This window comes from Arctopsyche grandis, chromosome 3 (genome assembly GCF_051622035.1).
Source record: "Arctopsyche grandis isolate Sample6627 chromosome 3, ASM5162203v2, whole genome shotgun sequence".
NCBI classification, from domain to species: domain Eukaryota; kingdom Metazoa; phylum Arthropoda; class Insecta; order Trichoptera; family Hydropsychidae; genus Arctopsyche; species Arctopsyche grandis.
The window spans coordinates 8,089,992-8,112,305 of NC_135357.1; the positions used below are offsets into that span (position 1 = coordinate 8,089,992).

The 22,314-nt window shown below is 36.9% G+C and overlaps 3 protein-coding genes across 4 annotated transcripts; 1 reads left to right on the forward strand and 2 right to left on the reverse strand.

The window, feature by feature from the left end:
* Positions 1-1,886: 1,886 nt before the first annotated feature.
* Positions 1,887-2,798, reverse strand: LOC143908973 (E3 ubiquitin-protein ligase SIAH1). The gene has a single exon (XM_077426834.1). It carries the CDS (start codon positions 2,769-2,771, stop codon positions 2,013-2,015), a length of 759 nt encoding a protein of 252 aa, XP_077282960.1. The 5' UTR covers positions 2,772-2,798; the 3' UTR covers positions 1,887-2,012.
* A 2,599-nt stretch (positions 2,799-5,397) lies between these two features.
* Positions 5,398-10,565, forward strand: PGAP3 (Per1-like protein PGAP3). Its single transcript, XM_077426837.1, has 6 exons — positions 5,398-5,659; positions 5,737-5,894; positions 7,068-7,220; positions 7,302-7,426; positions 8,788-8,924; positions 9,007-10,565. Exons 1-6 carry the CDS (start codon positions 5,527-5,529, stop codon positions 9,258-9,260), a joined length of 960 nt encoding a protein of 319 aa, XP_077282963.1. The 5' UTR covers positions 5,398-5,526; the 3' UTR covers positions 9,261-10,565.
* Hsepi (D-glucuronyl C5-epimerase) lies at positions 9,970-21,781 on the reverse strand. Of its 2 annotated transcripts, XR_013260314.1 has the most exons (9): positions 21,492-21,781; positions 18,092-18,220; positions 17,877-18,007; positions 17,222-17,797; positions 17,016-17,150; positions 15,807-15,994; positions 14,038-14,202; positions 13,518-13,962; positions 9,970-10,906 (listed from the first exon to the last, which is right to left on the reverse strand). XR_013260314.1 is itself a non-coding variant. In XM_077426835.1 (8 exons), the coding sequence occupies exons 2-8, from the start codon at positions 18,213-18,215 to the stop codon at positions 13,596-13,598; spliced, it is 1,686 nt and encodes a 561-aa protein (XP_077282961.1). In that variant the 5' UTR covers positions 18,216-18,220; positions 21,492-21,781; the 3' UTR covers positions 13,411-13,595. The 2 variants fall into 2 exon arrangements, 1 of the variants encoding a protein (XP_077282961.1); XM_077426835.1 differs by lacking the exon at positions 9,970-10,906 and having other exon boundaries at positions 13,411-13,962.
* Positions 21,782-22,314: the final 533 nt, after the last annotated feature.

Here is a 22,314-nt window from a genome sequence, read left to right on the forward strand (position 1 = left end):
TATATATATATATATATATATATATATATATATATGTGTGTATGTTATACATTAAAAAATGACAAAATAAATAATTCAATATTATTAGAACTAAACGAACAACAACTTCCCTCGCAGCAGCAACAATTGGACAGGTACCCTGATCGGTATAGTCATTTCATCATCATCAAATTATTACAATTCAATGCAAATCTCGTGCACAATATATAGACTATGAGTCGGTAAAAATATCGGGATCTATATACATATACAAAAAAACTATATACAGTTTTTATATTAATCATAATAATAAAAAAACAAAACAAAAAAAAAACAGTAAAAAGGCAAACAGTTACTCTCCACTATTAACCATAAGTATTATTCATTTTAGGATTTGATAATGATTGCTCTACTCAATTCATCGATACATATATAACTTACTCTGGCCGAAGCCAGCTAATTTAGAAAGCAAATGAGTATAATTGAGATTTTCTACAACGTGTAATATTTAGTCAATATCAGTTAAGTATCGGTCGAATTGAATATTTGTTAAAAATCAGCAATTGAATGTGAATCTCGTCTGATCTGTGTATATGAATGGACATAGTATGCAATAAAAATATTTTTTGTATAGTACAAGTATTAATTATTTGATTTTAGCAAGAATGCATTGCAAGAGTTTTAATTGAAATGTATTTGATTTTACTCGTATGTGTAAAATCTAAGTAGCCAAAAAATAATATAAAAAAAAAAAAGATACAACTTCATTTGAGATTATGTCTAACATTTTTCTAATTCTAAAAACAATCATCTTCAGTCAATTTTTACAAAAAAATGTATTTTATAGTAAAAAAGGGAATAATTCACGATGACTAAATATTATCATACTTTCTCATTTCTAATTAAAATATTTATTAATATCGCATGTAGGTATTTTATATCGCATCTCTTCAAATCGGAGGTGCGATTTTAAAAATTAATCCATTAGAAAAATATATATACGTGTACAATTTTTAAATTATATCCATTAATGAGATTGAATTTAAGGCAATTATAATTTAGGTTGTCTAACGTATCGTATTGTTATTTTTTTATTACATAAACCGAGAATATTTTAAGACATTTTTCTCTATACTTTTTTTTTTAAACTTATTTATACATATGTAGATAGGAATTGCATAAATTACACACACACATGAGCAGATTTAAATTTGTTTGAAATAGTTAGTCTCTACGATATATATATATATATACATATATAGTATTATGCGAGTATTTACAGAGGCCTCATCGTCAGAAAGACTACGATTATATAATTTGGCAGTGAAATCCCACCTTTTGAACCAAAGCGGGCTATGAAGACTGTTAGAATCCAATTTACAATAAATATTTCATAACGACTTTAAGTGGATCGTCAAAACTTTCTCGGCATTCACTTATGAAATACGACTCGAAAACTATAACAAAACAAATACAGTGAAATTCCTCATGAAACGTTTCCGTGTATGTTTTTATTGTTTACATTTTGCAACGCTTTTAGTATTTATTTATTCACTTTGCCTATATTGATAAATAGGACAGAGGTCGTTGATTTGACTCGTACGATTGTGTCGTGTCGGAATTATCATCGTAAGTTCTGAAGCCTCTCACTGCAATGGTTTAAATTAATTAAAAATTATTATCCGTCGTCGACGATCATTTTCATTATTCTCTATATACATATATAATATAATATAAGGTGTTTCAATATAATCATCGTACGACGAACGTATGATTGTAATTATCGTCCTACACACGGCTTCATCAATGTGACAAAAATCATATTTATGTATAAATACAGACATCTCGTTATTCATTTCACACTCTTACGGTAAAAGTTTAATTCTATAAAAAATAAATATATGAAAATATCTAAAAAAAAATCACTCGGAACGAGTTCAATGTTTCCATCAGACGTCGTATCACTTTGGATCGTATTCGATATTTATATTTAATATGAGATCTACGATTGTTTCTGTCATTCGCGTCGACGATTAAACAACGGATATGGTGACGTTGATGCCTAAGTTTCCATTGTCGGCGAACAGTTGAGCGAGCGACGTATCGAACACCAAGCAGTCCGAGTTCATGATGGCCGAGGAGACACCTTCGTGAATCGACCGAGGCATCGCCTCCCAAGTGAGCCGTCTCCTGTGCCCGTTCAGCTCCAATCTGTACGCGAAGTTCTCGGCCTGCTTCCTGGAGCCGATGAGTTGAACTATCGCGAAGAATTGCTGATGGCCGTCGAACTTCTCTTGTTTTTCTAGGACGAGCATGAAGTGGTGGTTGAAGCAGGATTGCATCATGACCCAGTCGACGGCACCGGGGAGGTTTATATCGGTGGCTAGGAAGACTATGTCTTCGCCTTGCAGGGTGGTTATGCTCTTGTGGGACATCATGAGGTGAGGCATGACTTGGTCGAGGCCGCCCTGCCACTTGCAAGAGGCGCCCGGACAAGGGCAGGTGTAGGGTCTGAATTCGCAGACCTCCTCGTGGTCGGCCTTCTCGGTGTGCACTAGGGTGGCTGCGCAGCCCGTGGCCGAGTGCTTGCAGGGGAACATGACGTTGCCGGCCACCTTCTCCATGGCCAGGTTGCGGATGTTGCCGAGCGGCCCCCGACAGGTGGGGCAGCAGGTGAGTTTGGGGCGACAGCTGGAGCAGACGAGGTGGCCGCTCTGGCACTGCAGGATGGGTGGGAGGACGTAGTCGAAGCAGACGGGGCACTCGAACAGCGAGGCCAGGTCGGCCGTCATGGCTGAGCCGGCGTTGACTGCCGAGAGAGCTGAAGGTGGGCCTCCGCCCCCGCCGGGCCCCGTGGCGCCTCCGCCCCCGCACGCGGCCAGCGCGCGCCTCGCCTTGACGCCGTTGGCGCCGGCCGCCCCCACGCCCACTGCGCCCCCCGCGCCCGCGCTCATGCCGGGAGCGCCGCCGCCCCCACCCGACCCACTGCTGTTGACACTTCGCCGCTTCCCTGCACACCACTCTTCACTCTTCACTCTTCACTCTTCACTCTTCACTCTTCACTTTCCACGACACTCCCCTTTCACCCCTCCGACCTGACAACTGCCCCACACACACACACACGCACACGCACACGCTCGACAACTTGACAACTTCACCTCTCTCACATGCATCTCACTTTCTATTCTAATAGCTTGTGTATTCTACTGCCAAGTATTTCGTCACTATTTAAATATCAAATGTCAGTATTATAGGACGGGCGATGAGTTTCGACCGTTTCCCGGTCTATGGAAACTCGGTTGAGTTTTGAAGAGTATTGTAGCGTGGACGTGAAGTGGGGGTTTCCAGGATCGGAGAGAAAGACGCAGTGGGGTTGTAGAAGCGGTTTAAGGTCTGTTCATACCTAGTCAGCACGTACCGACTTCAGCAGGTATCCGGCCGTATGAAAATAGTAGTGGGTAATATTTTATAGATAGTTCCATGGAGTTTACTCCATGCCTATCGATCTAGCGAATTATCTGGGATCCGATTCGCGGTGATGTTGTGGTGCGGGCTGGCGGCTGCTCGCATTGCTATGCCGTATGAAAAGTATTCTTTGGTACATTTTGTATGGGTATATTCATACGAACCGTCACGTTTACGCCACGGCAGGCTTACAGCAGTACCCGACATTTCCTGTTCATACCTTACAGCAACATCCGTCAACGTATCATATCCGTTTTTTTGGCCATCGCGGCTTTGAGGGCCTCTCTCGGGGCGTCCCACGCAGGACAGTGAAGCAAAAAGCAACCGGTCCAGTTTTCTCGTGACCAGTTTTAGTGTGACCGACGCATACGATCAGCAGACAGACATACATTGGTTTTTATATATACATATACATCAGTGGCGTGCGCTGAAATTCTCTCTCTTTTTATCGTACAGCCTTACTTAATGTGCACGAGCAGGATACAAGAGGAACAGGCTGTTCCTCTTGTATCCCGTTCGTGCACATTAAGTAAGGCTGTACGACAAAAAGAGAGAATTTCAGCGCACGCCACTGATATACATATATATATATATAAACCAATGCCTTCGGCAGCATCAAAAATGTTTTGTGTTATCAAAGGTTGTCTATGAAATTGCGCTTAAGAATCCTCCACTCCTATGTTTGGTCGGTGTTGCTGTATGGATGTTAAACTTGAACGCTGTTAGTGGCATCCATTAACAGGATAGAGTCCTTTAAAATGTGGTGTTACCGGAGGATGCTAAATATCTCGTGGAAGGAGCATATAAGAAACGAAACAGTCCTCCAGCTTCTTCATAAAAAAAGTGAACTTCTTGACACGGTGAAGCGCCGTAAGATGGAATACTTTGGCCACATTATTCGCGGCCCCAAATATCGCCTTCTATAAACAATCATAGAGGGGAAAATAGAAGGCAAACGGTGGCTTGGGAGAAAGAAGCTTTCTTCGCTCCGGAACATCAGGTCATGAATGGGACTCAAAAAGTTATTTCAGTTTGCCCATGATAGGAAGGAATTTGCTCGGGCCATAAACGATGTCTGCCCATGGTAGTCGTCTACGTCCGAATACGGATTCGGCATTAGAAGAGGAAGAATATACGGTAAACAGATTACATCCCAAATGTGAATCACTACCAGGATAACCGCCGCTACGAAAATCACGCGTGCGGTCAAAATTTGTCATACAGAAAAATTGCCGTATAATTTCTCAAATATTGCTTAGCAATTGCTTTTTTTACTCGGATATGGATACGCGACGCTAATGCAAGTATGTTATTTATCTCTTCCTTAATTCTGTGATTCTGGTACACGGCAAAGAATTTTCAAATGTAAAATGACGTTACGGACTCGTATGTCCGTATCAACATGCGAAGTTCATATGTCTAGTCGATAATAATAAAAAATCTCGTAAAAAAAGCATTTGCTGAGCAGTTTTCTGTACAGTCAGAAATCGTATACGTAGAGGAAGGATCTCGTGACCTGGTCTCCAGCTTTTATCCCGCCAGCTCTTATAGCTGGCTGTGATTTAACAACGACTTGCATAGAACTAGGAGAAGCCTACGACCCCTACGACACGTCTAGGTCAGTCCATGTTCTCCCTTTCGATCGTGCTCCTGGAAGACACCTGTTCATCCTGCGCATCTCAACGTGGGAGCCATTTCATATTCAACAGTTGCGTACGAAAAGGGCGGGAGCTCCAAGAACTGTACAGCTACTACTGCGCTCGATCGCACGTACAGTCCTCGGCTCGATTCTCTCGGGATGATGATGGGACTGGAGACAGCTCTCGACTGTAGCCGCTGGAAGTCCGATGAGAAGAAAGCGCGTCTTCTCACGCGCTGAGATCTATGTCCGAGGAGTGGGGGTCAATTGGTGCCATGATGCCAACCTAACCTTTGGAATTGCTGTCAACTGAAGGGACGATGAGAAAGACGTAGTGTTACAAATAAATAATATTGGTCTTTGTGCAATAGAATTTAATTGAGCATGGCCGTTATTAGTGTTTCTCGGGCATCTGTCAGTCGGTTGTGGAGTTTGGACAGCTGATGGCGTGCTCGTGGGGGGCAGCGGCATTGCTAGTGGCGTTTATTTTGCCACTAGCACTCGCTTCTCCCGGTGATAACATTCCATTCTTCAATAAATGCTGGCGCTCCTGCATCAAAGTCAACTGCACCGATGGTTTCCTGCACTCTCATTCAACTATACCGGCTCATTAATACCCAACCACTTTATAGAACCGTATTCATACGTTTCAGATGGAGAATCGTACAAACCAGAACTAAACATCCTTCAACCGGTGGAACACAAACTGCTACTTTGGAAATGTACGGAAGAATGTCAATACGATTGCATGTGGAAAACGGTTGATGCGTTCGAGAAACGAGGATGGCAAATTCCACAATTTTTCGGAAAAGTATATCTTTAACACGGGTCTACGTGACGAGACAGAATATTAAATTACAGAAAACACAAATATATATATATTAACATTCTGTCTCGTCACGGAGACCGCTTTAACACGTACAGTAAAGTTGCCAAATCTTTCTCGTATTGTTTCAATTGTACTATTTTGGACTAGTACAATTGGTTTAAAAATTAATACTTTATAGTGTTGATTGTATGTGAATTTCTTAGGGCGAAAACACACTGAGTGTGTTTTTCTTTTTAGATACTTTTAAACATGCGAAAAAAGGCAGCACTCCAGCCCATATATATATATAGTACACAGTTCCAAAAATCACCCCCTGGAGTGATTTCAGTGATATTTTATTCTTGTATTTATACGTGCTTGACAGTGATCGATAACGGTGAATTCCATATTTGAAGAAATGTAGGAGAAACTTGTCGGTTGAATCCCCAAACATATGCATTCTGCACGTGCAAATACACCCGAATTCGTTTTGGGGAACACCCATTGGGTGCCACTTTAGTATGCTGTCTACCTTCACATATCTACTTTAGTATGCGATCTACCTTCACGTTTTTACTTTAATATGACGTCTTACTGTCTCAGTTCTCGCGTGTGACAGTGAGACTAAATGATACTGACCCTAACAACCCAATTTTAAATGAATAACTAACTAACTTAACCTAACCTGACCCTTAAATAAATAGGTGTTAGCTGCTAAGATATGTTTTTTTTTGTGAAAATATTGATGAAATAAAACTTAAAAAAAAACTTATCTTAGCAGCCAACATTTATTTATTTAAGGTTTAGGTTAAGTTAGGGTTGGCCCTATTCATTTAAGATTAGGGTGTTAGGTCGGTATTTTCTTCGCTGCTGACTATATTTTGATAGAAATGCTTCGACAAAATTATGGGGCGGCAGAAAAAAACAAAAATTATAATAAACAGGTTGTTGCTACGATACAAATAAAAAAAAATAGTCGACTGCGATTCAAAGGTAGATTGCATGCTAAGGTAGACCGCATACTAAAGTAGCACCACGTCAAGCTGAAGCAAAAAAAGAAGGACGTGACGTCCCATACTACTTAGTGTGTTTTCGGTCTTACTCACTATGGAATTGGTAACATTTATTGTCTACAGTGCTATTTATCTTTGTCTAATAATAATCATTACAATTCAGTGGCCGTTTATAAGAGTCCTCGGAATTCAAGAAGTGGGTTCTGTAATAGGATCTGTCCTCAATTTATTTTCCCACATTATCAACTATAGAAGTATGAAAAAACATATCAGAAAAACTAACGGTTTATTTTGGCTTTGGCAAGTTTTTGCAATGGTAACGATAATTTTATCTTCTCGTATAATACTCATATATTGCATAATATTTGTTCCGTCAATTTTTTTTATCAATTTTAAGGTCTGTGTCAACGCTTGGTTTTGGTCTATAGTCTTCCACACTCGTGATACGTATTTCACCGAGTTTATGGACTACGCATGTGCGTTTTCAATGGTCGTAATCGTATTCTATTGCTTTGGAATGAGGTAAGATATCCCACAATCTGATACAATACTATTAAACGGAATAGACTAGTGGTTAGCATATAATGCTTTGAACAGAATGGTCACGGGTTCAAATCCCACTGGTTTCTGCTGGCCAGACATTGGATTTTTGACTCCAGGTCGATCGTTTCCTATCAGAGTTTGCCAATTTATCTGATTTTCATTAAAACGGTTCCAAAAAATTGGCAATCTTACTCATTTTCTCGTAAAATCTCGAGTTTTCAGCAATTTCGTATTTCGCTGAATTACAAATTTGACTATAAATGTCTCTGTGGATGTTAATTGATATTGTTGCGTAGGGGTGGGTGGAGGATCCAAGTAAAAGGCCAAAGTCGTTTCACATCATTTATTGGTGATTAAGGAGATACACACACTGGCAGTGCTCCGTCCAGAATGTCTTGATATCGCCTAAGTACCGCCTTATAACGGATAGGTCGCTCAGGGCATCTTCGATGTCCGGTTACTTCCCTATTGTTTAGGCATGTACCCGGATATGTATTCCCACGACACTCAGTCCCACGCTATCGGTCACTTCTGAGAAGGGACCAATAGCGGCCAATTCGGTGGCCATTGTTTAGCCTACTTGCAATTAGTCTGGAGATAATCCTTGAAACCAACTATAACGGTCACACAGTCTCTGGGATGCTACTCGGCCTAATCCGATTGCACTTATTCGGCGGTGTACGTAACAATATATGTATATATTTTCTGAATTTTTCTGAATTGTTTAAAATGCTACAAATTTACGAATTTGAACATAGATATCTCTGTGGGTATTAATTGATATGTATTTATGTACTTTGTATAATACTGTTGCGTAGGGGTGGATGGAGGATCCAAGTAAAAGGCCAAAGTCGTCTCACAGCACTTATTGATGATTAAGGAGATACACGCACTGGCAGTGCTCAGTCCAGAATGTCTTGATATCGCCTTATAAGGGATAGGTCTCTCAGGACATCTTCGACTTCCGATTTGTTTACCTATTGTTATTGTACTCGGATATGTATTTCCACGACACTCAGACCCACGGTATGGATCACTTCTGAGAACTCCATGGGAATGCGACCGAGTACCGCTATCGCCGCATTTATTGTTTAGCCGACTTGCACTTAAGCCTGTAGATAATCCTTGAAACCAATTATAATGGTCGCACAGTGTCCGGGATGCGCCTCGGCTTAATCCGATTGCACTTAACTAACCTCTTATTTTAGTATACGTTACAATACTAATATTATTTGTATCAAATGTACAATGTTTCTGGCTAGGAAGGCGCATTGGGGTTACCTGATAGGCATTCCTGGTATAAATTAAAATATTGTAATATAATATACTGATTCTTTCAGAGTATTGTATGGAAAACCGAAGCTATGGGGTGTGATGTTCTCTTGCTTATGTGCCTCTTATTATATCAATCACGTTGTCTACTTATATTCCGAGAAGATAGATTACGGTTACAATATGGTTGCTAATGTATCCGCTGGTTAGTTTGTTGAATTACTTTCTTGTTACGTTTTTTTTTAATGAAATTATGATGCAAATGTGTATGTATGATTGTTATTTAGGGTTTCTTGGCGGGTTGGGATGGTTCATCTGGTGCAGCGTCCAGCTATGGCGAGGCCGATTATACGTGTGGCGTTGTTTAGCATTTGTCGTTCTGACAGCAGCTTCTATGCTGTTGGAATTGAGCGATTTTCCTCCGCTGTTTCATTTCTGGGATGCTCACGCACTGTGGCACGTGTCGACAGCCCCGCTGCCGTTCTTATTTTACAGATTCATCATCGACGATTGCAGTCGACTTCGGAAACGGATGGAGTAAACATTTCTCTGCGTTGAGAAGTGAATCATTTCATGTGACGAGATTTTAAATTTTAAACTTTTGTACGTTGTATTAAATTTGAATTAACTAAACTAAGAACACTTCGTCACCGTTTGAATTATAAAAACTAATGTATAAATAATACAAAAAAGTATTGATTGATCGCTTTCGTAACAGTACAATAACATTTGAATTGCGTTTTATATAGTATATTTCGAAATTATTATAGTAGCAAAATTTTGACTTTTCATTCCGTATCGTAAGTTAGACGTATGATGATAATTTAATCGTGAAACTATTCAGGTTGTCGTTAAAAGTAGGCTTTGAGCAATTATATGTTTAATTGGGTAAACGGATTATTTCGCACGTGAAAATCGCGAATACGGAATATCTAAATCGAATTCTCGTTAGTATCTTAGTTGAATTAAACTCGATGAATGGAGTTTTTGGGTGCCAGACGTTCCGCGATCGAGATTTTAGTGACCGAACCGTTTAATTGATATTGTATAGTAACTATTTTTGCATTTCAAATAACAATTGTTGATTCAAGTGTGTGCTTCAATCGTTAGATGCGTATCGGCATCAATTTTATCCCGTCTTGTGCTAGGGCTATCGTATAAGTGAATTTGATCTAGTCATATTTTATCATTTTTTTTTACTGTTAATGTTTTATCTCGTGAATAAATTTTGTTGAAAAATAATACCAATCATCAGTTTATGTCATTTATTCAAAACTAAATTATTGTCAACCACTCTGTGAGTGATAATCAATACCGCATTTTCATTACCTATTTACATACAAGCATTTTTTTTTTTAAATATTTTTATATAAACCTACATACATGTGTATAACGATATACAGATACGTACATAACATTCGAATGATACAATAAATGCATACTGATTACAGAATGTTAGACATTATTATAATTTATACACATCGTTTACATTTAGCATGCGCTATCGGAAAAATTGTTGAAACAATTCGTACGTGTTGTTTATCCTACATATGCATTTTTTGAATATATAAATATAGAAGCGATTGCTCCTGTTGCTATTTCTTCCGACTATTGCTTGAATGCAACTGTTTATACAAGTGGAATGCTTTTTATTATTTTTATTTAATAAAGTCATGCAATCAAGATCTTTAAATTCTAAAAAAATTTACTCAAAAAACAACAATAATAATATTTATCATACATAACACATCTATGATTTTTTTTATATGGTAAAATATTAACGTAACAATTCGATTTTTAAAATACAGTGAAAAGAAACGTAAAATTTATCTCTTATGAAAATTTGAAAAAAAAAAAAAAACAAATGAAAAATTTGTGCACAAATTTTGTTCACGATAAAAACAAATGATTAATTATTTTTTAAAAATGAAGTTAATAAAAAAAAAGGTCAATAGTAAATTTATGCAACGTCATTTTGACATTCAAGAAAATAGATTAGAAATAATACAGTACATTATTTTTAATATAGGTTTTTCATTCCAAATTGACATTGAAAAGGGGTCAATTTGTAATGGCAAACCTGTGTCATAATTTTAAGACAACAATAGATGATACTAAGTGTGCTTTCTATTGTAATAATGCATCAAAAAAATATGAAACGAATGAGTCAATGGTTCAATTTAAGGGCTCGGGGCAAGATAGTGTCAACCATCATTTTGGTCCAAATTTTCCTGAATATGCCATCTATGTAAATTAATCATTTTACATAGGATGGCATATCCAGGAAAATTTTCACCAAAATAATGGTTGACACCATCTTGCCCCGGGCCCTTCAATTATGATTTAAACTTATCACAAGTATTCAATATATAGGTAAAAACTTTCAGTATAAGCCTACATCTAAATTGTATTGTATATTTTGTACATTTCCACCGATAGAAAAGTTCTAAACACTTTATAACATAGTTTAATTTGTGACAAAACGATATTTCCACTAGATACACCAGTAAAAACCTGTATCCGAGACATGAAAGGGTAAGTTTAAGAAGTTCTGGTTGATTGTTAGACCTATGCCTCCTTTATAAAATCAGTTGTTTGAACCAACCAACTCCAAAACATTACAGTTAAGAACCCTATTTAGACATGGATCATTCAATATGATCAATATAAACCAAAAACAAATTACATGTACGTCTCACAATAGCAAAGTATACATCATAAATTGTATTCTGTAGACCTTTTCAAATATAAAATAATACAAAAATAAATACAATTATCTACACTGATTGGTGAAAATTCCTGTATATTTAGAAACTGGAGTAGTCGCTAAAATCTAATAAGCTCGTGAGTTATCTAGATACTAGAAACGATATGTTAGAAGTGCGTGCTTGAGTCGCATAGCAAACGTGAACAACTAGATCTGTGCAACTTTACAACGAACAACTAATTCCACTAATATTGCGCAAAAGCCAAAATATAACATAGATAAAGATTAAAAGACTTAACAAGATCTATAGCGGACATGAATCAGAACATATTGTGAATATTCACATGCATCTGTCTAATAAAAATCGACCAATTCTATACAATCTTTGATAATAAATTACGCTTTTTGTTAAATCATTCACAATATGCTACTGTTCCATCACCGATCAAATAAATTATATGTGTAAATACAATCTGTCAAAAATTTATATATATATATATACAAATGAAACAATTACTATAACTTAATTTATGTGCATTAAAAACATAATTAAAATGACTAGTACAGGACGAAGCGATTTTAAAACACAACAGAAATAGAAAACAGTATACAAATAGGCAAGAAGTGATCTTTCACAACGATCATTATAAGACAAGCACCTTCTAAGTCGGCACCGGTCTCGGAAGCGAATCGCTCGCATGGAATCTGCGATCTGCTCACGCGGCCGATGCCATTCTACTTGAATTTCTACTACAATACAAGGTTGAAATTCGCGACGAGAGCCGCCAGCAGCTCCCGTCCGAACTCAACCGTAAACGCTCTATATAAAAGGAAGTAGAAGTACTGGTGTTGAGATTTCTCTATATAAGACAAAAACCCAATTAAATATTATGTACATAGGCCACCAATTATAAGGAGGATTACAGTTTGAAGTATAAAATGTATAAAAATGGGAAGTACATTACATTTTAACAATACGTATGTATTATATATATATAATATATACACAATTCGATACAAATCCTAGCACATGTGAGGATTGGTCGCCAACAGAAATAGACGAGACAGTTAAACTACGACACCTCAGAAATGCAGTTCACAGACTTTTTTGTTAAGAAATTTAATAATTAATCGCTCAGTGTAAAATGTAATATAATAATCAACTGGTTTTTTTTTAATTATTATTTTTATAACACTAACAAATAAACATTTCATTGTTAAATATGGTGTAGATATAATAAATAAGGCCTAAAGACAATGTTAAAAAAATTTAACGACACATTCAAGTATAATATAACACAATTGAGTATGTAACGATCTTCATTCACGTACAAAAAATTGATAACGGACAGTCAACGTTAACGATTTAAATTAAATTAAAGTAATACGAGACGTGATCAAGTGTTACATAATTATAATATTATTTTATAACATTAATTTAAAAAAAATAAATTATAATGCTTGAAGAAGTTTATGCGGTTTCGTGTTTCAATGTAGTTCAATCATTATTATATTCTTCATCCGTTACATACGCAATAAATTGATCCAAGACTGATCATAAATACAATGTCTGTTCACCAATAGAACACATTCAATTTTAGTCACTTGCAAAAAAATTGGCACGCCTCTTCACACTCAATTTAAAATCAATACACAACTACAAGTTTGGACACTGTTCCGAACTTTTGAAACAATTGATCACACCTCATACAACTGTACCCTAATCAATCAACAAGTCAAAAATTTCGACAAGAAATAAAATTCAAACGTTCAAATAAAACAACAAACAAAATAAAATCCCCTATTCGTTTTAACAATACCAAAGTCTTAATTTTTATAATGGTCATTTCTTAACAACCTACCGAGAAGTCTATTCTTTTAATTAGTACATTATAATAATACAAAATTAACGGAAGATTGTCCCAGCTTTGGGTGTTTTGTATGAGTACGTTATCGGGGCTAAAATAATTCGACCCGTTTTATTAATATTACGTATACTTAATAAAAATGAAACATTTCAACAAACAATGATTAATATTTGATTTCACACTCATACACATGTGTGTTAATATTAATATACATTTATTATACGCTCGGAAATACAAACGGACCGTGCGCAAATCCAATAACGATACGATATATATATATTAAATTCCAAAAATTTCGATACTAATTGTGCGGAGCTTTCTTGCCCTGCATATACTCTTCCCAACGGTGAGCCGTCGATGCGAAAATCGATTCCTTCTCCAGGCCCGCGAGTAGAAGCAGCTGGTTGACGTGAGTGGCGTGATAGTCCCATCTGGCAATATTCGGAGTCACGCCTAGCGTGAAGTGGCGCAGGTCGTAAATACTCCCGGTCCCGGTATCGAACAGCGGCAGCATCTTCTTCAGAGAATCCATACCCTGATCGTACAGTATTTTGGCTTCAGCACCTTGAGTCGGCCCAGCAATCACCCTCAGATCGTAGAGCCCGAGCAGCGCGTATATAAATCCGTTAAGTACAAACGACGGAGGCGAAGTAGGATACTCCTCATACCTTGGAATAAAGACAACGTAAGCAACGACATGGAGATACATACATACATTGTGGATATTTAAAATGTATATTTACCAAACATATTTTCCTAAGAACGATGTTAGTACTCCGCCTTGCCATGCGGGAAGACGGAACGGTCTCAAAGCTTGCAGTGCAGAGTGAAGGTATTTGTTAAGTCCTGAACGATAAGTAGCTCTTGCCAATAGTGAAATAGCGTGGCCTTGTCCCATGGCCGAGTACCTGGTATCATTATTGAAACGTTTTATTTATAATTTCAAATATAATGTATTTTGTATCTACGTTTTACAGTCCAAGTATTAACTCATAAGAACATACTAGTGTGTTCATACACGTCTTATATTAAGTGCCAACAATTGAAAGCTATCTTCAAATGGACTCACCAAACTTTTAAAAGCTGATAATACCTTTGAGATGTCAAAGCGCCAAGTATTTAAAAGGGAAATCCTATGGAAGCCCCATTGCAACGTTGCTATAATTCCCGTTTTAGCTATTTCTAAAAATATGTCGTACATACATAGAGGATGGGACAAACGATTGAAAATACTTAACTTATGCCTAAAGTGGTACGCAACGTGTTCTTTTTTTTTAAGATAGTTTTGCACATGTAAAAAATGTTGAAGAGTCCTGCAGTCCTATGTTTGGTCGGTTTTGCTGTACGGATGCGAAACGTGGACGCTGTTAGTGACATCTATGAACAGGATAGAGTCCTTTGAAATGTGGTGTTAACGGAGGATGCTAAACATCTCGTGGAAGGAGCATGTAAGAAACGAAACAGTCCTCCAGCTTCTTCATAAAAAGAGAGAGCTTCTTGACACGGTGAAGCGCCGTAAGATGGAATACTTTGGCCACATTATTCACGGCCCCAAATATCGCCTTCTACATACAATCATAGAAGGGAAAATAGAAGGCAAACGTTGGCTTGGGAGAAAGAAGCTCTCTTGGCTCCGGAACATCAGGTCATGGATGGGACTCGGTCTCGAAAAGCTATTTCGGCTTGCCCATGATAGGGAAGAATTCGCACGGGCCATAAATGATGTCTGCCCATGGTAGTCGCCTACGTCCGAATACGGATTCGGCATTAGAAGAAAAAAAAGCTAGCTCGCCTAATCTATACCATCTCGATCCTTTGCAAAACTCACCCCCTGGAGTGTTTTCGGTGATATTTTACCCTTGTATTGGCAGTGATTTCTATATTTGAAGAAATGCAGGAGAAACTTGTCAAAATAATAAGATCGTGCGAATTAACAATGACATGAGGATACGCCTATCACAGCTGGAGTCCAACCTAAGTGTGCCGTGCCGCATTTTTGAATGCGTTGCAGTGGCGGCTCGTGAGAATTCACAGTGAATCATGTGTCTGGGTCACTGCAAGGAAAGTGACTTGATGGAAAGTCGAAAGATGGAAAAAAATCTAAATCGATTCGTTGACTCGTCGTTAGCGTAGGTCGGGGTTATCTATCTCTTTCATCATAATATAACCCAGGTAATGGTAAAGATCTTTCAAATCTCTAACCCCGACCTACGCTAACAACGAGGCGACGAATCGATTTTAATTTTTTCCATCTTTCGACTTTCCATGCAGTGACGGCCACCACATTGACCGAATGAACATAAAAATAGCATGCATATGTACTAAACTATGGACGAGCCACACCTGGTGTGTTCTTACTATTAGTTTGTGCATGAATAACCTAGTTCGTTTGTCAGTTTGTTCTTTTGTGTACACTATAACTGACCAGATAGGTTCGTGTATGAACAAACTAGTATGTTCATGAACGAAATATACACTTGGACCGTGACATATACATATTGATAATACGAACCAGCCAGGTTTCAGTTCGGCGAAACCAGATGCTAACTTCCTCCTGACCGGTATAGGCCATCCTCCCGTTTCCGGATCTTGATTTCTTACGAACCAATCGGCTGCTGCGTAAAAATGAGCCATATGTTCACTGGAGGCTAATGTGATATTGTCGACCATTCCATGTCCACTCAAAATAATTGCTGAAATCTATATAATAAAACCAAATTAATAAATCTACCTATATATAAAGGGGAATGTCAATATTACTTATTTAGTTTGCAGGAAGCGAAAAATAGCATCCGAAATATGTATAACTTGGTACTTTGATTAAAAATATTAAACACTAGTATTATGCCTGATGAAATACCATCGCATGGGTTATGGCATATTAGGCTATTAATTAAAAAAAAATTAAAAGAAATGTGTCAGTCCTGTGTTCGACCTGCGCGTATTTTTTTCAAATGCGTTTTAAATATATTTAATTTATACTAGTGGTTTTACCCGGCTTCGCTCGGTATTTCCAAAAGTAAACATTTGATCAAATTTATTTGAATAGTTTTATTTTATTTAAATTTATTTGAATATTCATTAGTTTTTTTATTAAATTGAACGTCACGAATTCTACGAACCAAATATACATACATAAAAAGTCTCTTTCGAAATTATATATTAGATTTATATTTAATTGTTTAATATAAAAAAGGTAAAATCTACCTATGTACCTACATATAAGCAATATAAAACACCAATAGAAAAATTAATTAATTAAATAAATTTTCAATAGATGGCGCTAAATGCTCAGAAACTTATTGCTCTAGACCAGTGGTTCTTAACCTTGTTGGAGGTACTGACCCCCACCAGTTTCGTATGCCCTTCACCGAACCCTTCGTAATTGGAATCCTTTTTAATTGGCACCCAAATCATATGAGTCGGGTGTGTGTCTTGACTTCCGCCGAACCCCTGGTTCGGTGAGTCAGTCAAATGATTGAGTGATCGAACCCAGGTTAAGAACCACTGCTCTAGAATCTAGGGCAATAAGTCTCTGAGCCAATATTTCATCTAGGGCCTAGAGGAAATATTGGTAGCAAACACTATATAAAGAGGTTTTTTATTTATTTAGCAAACACTATATAAAGAGTTTATTTATGTTTGTATTATATTCGTACGTTTTATTGGCAGTGTTTTAACAGAATAGCGCTATTATATACATGATAACATTCAAACAAACCTTAAATTTGGCTCTCGACAATTTCTTTTTTAGTTTCTCTTGGAGCGAAATACCTTTTTGTAAATCTATAATAAGGTCACGGGTGAGACGCTTCCACGTGTCCGCTTTTCCGATACCGTGATATATATTTTCATCCTAAAATTCGTTCAAAATGTTAATTTAAAACTCAATAACATTAATCAAACATAAATTCAACGAATATATACCTGAGCAGAAATCATTATATTATTGGGTATATAGTGCAAATAGTAAGCTTCATTTTTCTCTCTATATCTGAGACAGACTGTAATACTGGAATTCGACTTTAAATATACGTCAAAGCTCATAATAAAATCTAAAACGTGGTCCATTTTCAATATCACTTGGCTGCTGCTGTGGTCTCCCGTCGAGAACTCGATAACGTTCGACTTGAACGTTGAATCGTGAACGCGAATCATCGAAGCCCCTTTCGTCACCGTCCATTTTGGCAGCTCGGCCTCACCGTCGTCGATGACCTTCCTCCTCGGCTCCGGCTCGGTCAAATTCTTACTGTAGTGAGCCAGACCGAACTGCGCTATCTGCGTAGGATAGTGATAACCTAATGGCTCCCATTGCGTCGAAATCGGCACGCCATCTACAGCGCTGATACATTTGACCCGATCGCGCACTTCGACGTTGTAATTCTCGAAAGTGGTGAATACTCCGTGAGGGTCGTACTTGTTCTTCGGATGGTACACTTTACTGTAACTATGCGACCATTCGAATCTATCAACTCCATCGTCAGACGCTAGCTTCCCGTACACCTGAAAAATGACACAGACATCAAACCACCACCATGCAAACTCGTTCACATACAATATGTTATATGAAGTATATCAATACCTCAAAGTATTTATGTAGAAATGTAAATGGCACATAAACTTCGTCTCCTTCCCGTCTGCACGATATGGAATACTCTCCATTGATATGGCATTCGATTTCCTCACCCGTAGAACGCAATTCTAAAGGAATACCTGCAAATATTTGAAAAAATAATCATTAATACGTCATACATTGTACATAGATTTGCATAAATTGGATGTACATTATAAACATACCGGGTCTGATGGTCCCTCTAGTGAGATGTCCGCATTGATTCCATAAAAATATTATGAAAAATACCCCGAAACACAACACCAGCAACGTCAGCTTCAAGTTTATTCTTAAAAACATCATTTTCATTGATTCTGAAATAATAATATCAATTGGATCAACGAGTCAACTGTGGAATACGTCGTAGCATTTGATAGGGGATACTTCAATATATTGATATATATATGTATGAATGTAATCAATTTGGATCAATTTAGAAATGTTTGCGTCGAATATTAAAGGAATGTGATTTATCTTGATAAATTAAATGAATTTAATTTTTGATATGATTTTTTTTTGTAAGTTTTTGAGACAATCCTGATATATGATTATATTGATCAAAGTTCAACTGAAAGGTTAAATAAATAAGATACATATGTATATGTTGATTTACAAGGCTTTGGGAAGTGAACCGAATTAATCTAAGTCAATTGGAGAAACTAATTATGTTAATCACAAGACTATTTCACTATTTTTAGTGAAAAACAATTTTCACGATAGGTAGATTCATGATTTTCTTGGGAAAATACTTTACTCATAGAGGGAAAATTAGTTTCACATTTGAAGGAAATGGGACGAGAACTTTCAAGGTAATTTCAGGAAGTACAGAATATTCTGCTTTGACATATGTACATATATCCTAAAAGTATGTAGTGATGTCATGGTTTTGAAAACCGTCTTCAATCCTTCGTCAGCAGTTCTGTTGATCCAACAGTTAATCTTGAAAGATGACATTTAAATCAGCCTTTGTTGCAAAAAATGGATTTACCCAAGTTCTATAGAAGAATTCATCAAGGACAGGGTGAAATTTTTTGGATATCGATGGACCTATTGGAAAACTTGTCCCGTGTTTCCGAACAATCGATTTTTCTCACCGAAAATTTTGAAATAGTAGGTTTTTCATATACAGTACCGTGCATGGAAATAAAATACAATACCGTGCATGAAATAAGCAGTACCGTGCATGGTTATGCGATTTCCATGCACGGTACTGTATCTCTTTTTTTTTGAGAATAGTTTACTTTAAAAATAAAAAGTTAACATTCATCTATATTAGTTTAAATGAGTCTAATGTGATAAGTTTTGGCTAATTAACGAGAAATTAAAGTCGCCGTTTCGTGGGAAAGTCCTCGATACAAAGCGCGGTGCTTTTATTTTCAAAAAATTACGAATATTACGAATTTAATGAAATTTATGGAGGTCAAAATGACCTGTTTTGACATAACAATATACATATGTATAAAATTTTGGCCTGCTTACATTTCAAACAAAAGTGCCACTCTCGGAGTGGTTTATTTGATAAAAAAAAAAGAAATATAAACATTTTAAAAATATCAGGATCAGGTCAAAATCTTTGTATAAGACTTCGTATGTAAGTTTTGGTTAGTAGAATCCGTGACTTTGACGAAAAAAAATTTTATGACGATGATATCGATATCACTTTCGATTCCGTTTTCAGTTCCGGTTCAGGATTTTTGTTTCAGTTCCAGATCCGGATTCCTGTTTCAGTTCCGGTTCTGGACTCCTTTTTCTGTTCCGGTTTCCTGTTTCAGTTCCAGATCTTGATTACTTTTTCAATTCCAGATTCAAATAAATTTAATAAAAAAAAACAAATGAACGTTTACTATTAGATTAGCCATGTTCAAATGGTTTATTTTACAAATACCGAGCGAAGCCGGATTAAACCACTAGTATTTTATAAAAATGGAAATTTATATTTTTTAGAAAATACAGCAAACCTCACAGTAATATTATTAGACTTTGCAAAAAATTATATTGTAATAATATTATATAGTTAAATAAAAAAATTATTCTACGCCCTTACAATGTTACAACACATTGCAGGAGCGCGACAGCATGCTCAGTTCTATAGATATATATGTATATGATCTATCCTTTAGTAAACATATTGACAATATCGTAGCTCGAGCGTCGAAGGCCCTCGGGTTCGTCATCCGGTCCTCCAAATGCTTTACTTCTATTAAATCATACAAAATACTATATTGTGCATACGTAAGAAGTATTGTTGAGTTTGCATCCCAAGTTTGGAACCCAGAGTACTCTGGTGCAAGAGACAGATTGGAGCGCTTTCAGAAGAGATTCTTGAGGTACATCAGTAGCCGTTTTGGATTATCCTATACTTCCTATGAAGATGCTTGTAGGTGTCAGCATCTACTTCCACTTGTCAAAAGAAGGGAGATAGCTCACATCTCAACAATTTTGAACATCCTTAACGGCTCGATCGACTGTCCTCAATTATTGAGCAGACTATCATTGCGTGTGCCAAATAGAATGACTAGATGTAATGAGCTCCTTTACATACCTAATACTTTTTCTAATTATGGAAGAAGCTCATTCATCTGGCGTGCAAGCTCCACCGTCAACACACTAATTTTAACAATTTATATGTTTGACTTATTTAATATTAATGCTATACAAGCTAGAGTGATTATTGCAAATTTGTTTTTCGATCATTAATTTTATTGAAAATTTACGATTGTGATTATGAATTTTTATTTTGATGTATTTATTTTGTCTTTTTGTTTTTTGTTATATATTATATTATTTTTATTATTTCATAATTTTTATCATATTATTATTCTTATTATTGAAAATTTACGATTGTGATTATGAATTTTTATTTTGATGTATTTATTTTGTCTTTTTGTTTTTTGTTATATATTTCATAATTTTTATCATATTATTATTCTTATTATTTTGATATTTTTATTATACTGTTATTTCTATTTTTTTCTTTTTGTTTTCTCTAACTATCTTACTCTATTATCATTTTTGTTTCTTATTTTAAATGTTTGAGCTTTTCTTTTTTTTAGCTATATGTGAAAATTATTAATGGTTTACTTAACATAATTATGTTTTTTTACTATCAATCTATGTAACTTAATAAAATGTAAATTTTCCAAATAAATAAATAAATAAATAAATATTAATAATTACCGATTTTTTTTTCATTAACCGTATCGTTTATTAGTGTCCCAGGTGTGAAGTATAAACATTTTTGAAGTGCCCACGAAAGTATTAATTAATTTATAAAAAGCTGTTATTAAATCAAAATCGATTTCTTATTGAAGAAAAAAAATGATGATTCAGTTGGTAAGCGCGTAGAAACGTTTGAAACGGCGATGGGGTTATAGAGGGGTGGGGGGTGGGGCAGTGTTTGTTTGCGTAGGGGGCGGCTCGCATGTTTGACAGACTGACTGTCAGCAGTCTGTTGTCGTCCGTCGGCGAGTTCGAGTTCGAGTTGAAATATTGAAATTGATAATACGGAGAATGGAATTGCGTATACATACATACATATATATATATATTGGCGAAATGATAGAAATAATGGAGAAGTTGTCAAACCGTGAGTGTGTGTGTGGATGTGGAAGTGGGTGTGGGTGTGTGTGGGCAGCGGCGCATGCTCCAGCCCGCATTCGTATCCGCAGCCGCAGCCGCTAGTCGAACGCGGTCGCCATCGCCATCTCCCGGCAACACGCGACCGCACCGGCAAGCGCCATGCGCGCACTGACCCTGCCTCTGTCCCCTGCCCGCTCCGTTCGCCCCGATCCTTTCGATGTACACACACACACACACACACACGCGCCGAATCTAGACAGCTACCCCCACCCCGACTTTCCCCCTCCGCTAGTTCTGGATACAACACATTTGGATCACTGCTGCCAATTGCTCTGCAGCGAATCTGGGACGACTTTTTAATTCGAAATTTGTACAATACGACTATCGGTGTTAAGGTCAGCACGTACCGACTTCAGCAGGTACATTTTGTATGGGTATATTCATACCAACCGTCACGTATACGCCACGGCAGGCTTACAGCAGTACCCGACATTTCCTGTTCATACTTTACAGCAACATCCATCAACGTATCGTATCCGTTTTTTTGGCCATCGTGGAAATATACATGCGAATTACGTGCCACGAGTCTGCCGCTTTGCTGTTTTGGACCAATTATCGATAGTGACATTTGACAGCTGTTCAATCTTTCGACATGGTTTTGGCGCAAATATTAAAATTTTTTACGGAAATATTTAAAAAAAATTTGTCTCCTTATACAGTGTCCAAAACTCTCCTTTGGTTTTTCTATTTTTTAACATGGGATGCACATCAAAACGCCTCCGTGCTTTTTTATTGCCTTCTTGAGCTTCTTCTTCCAACAACAGCGCGA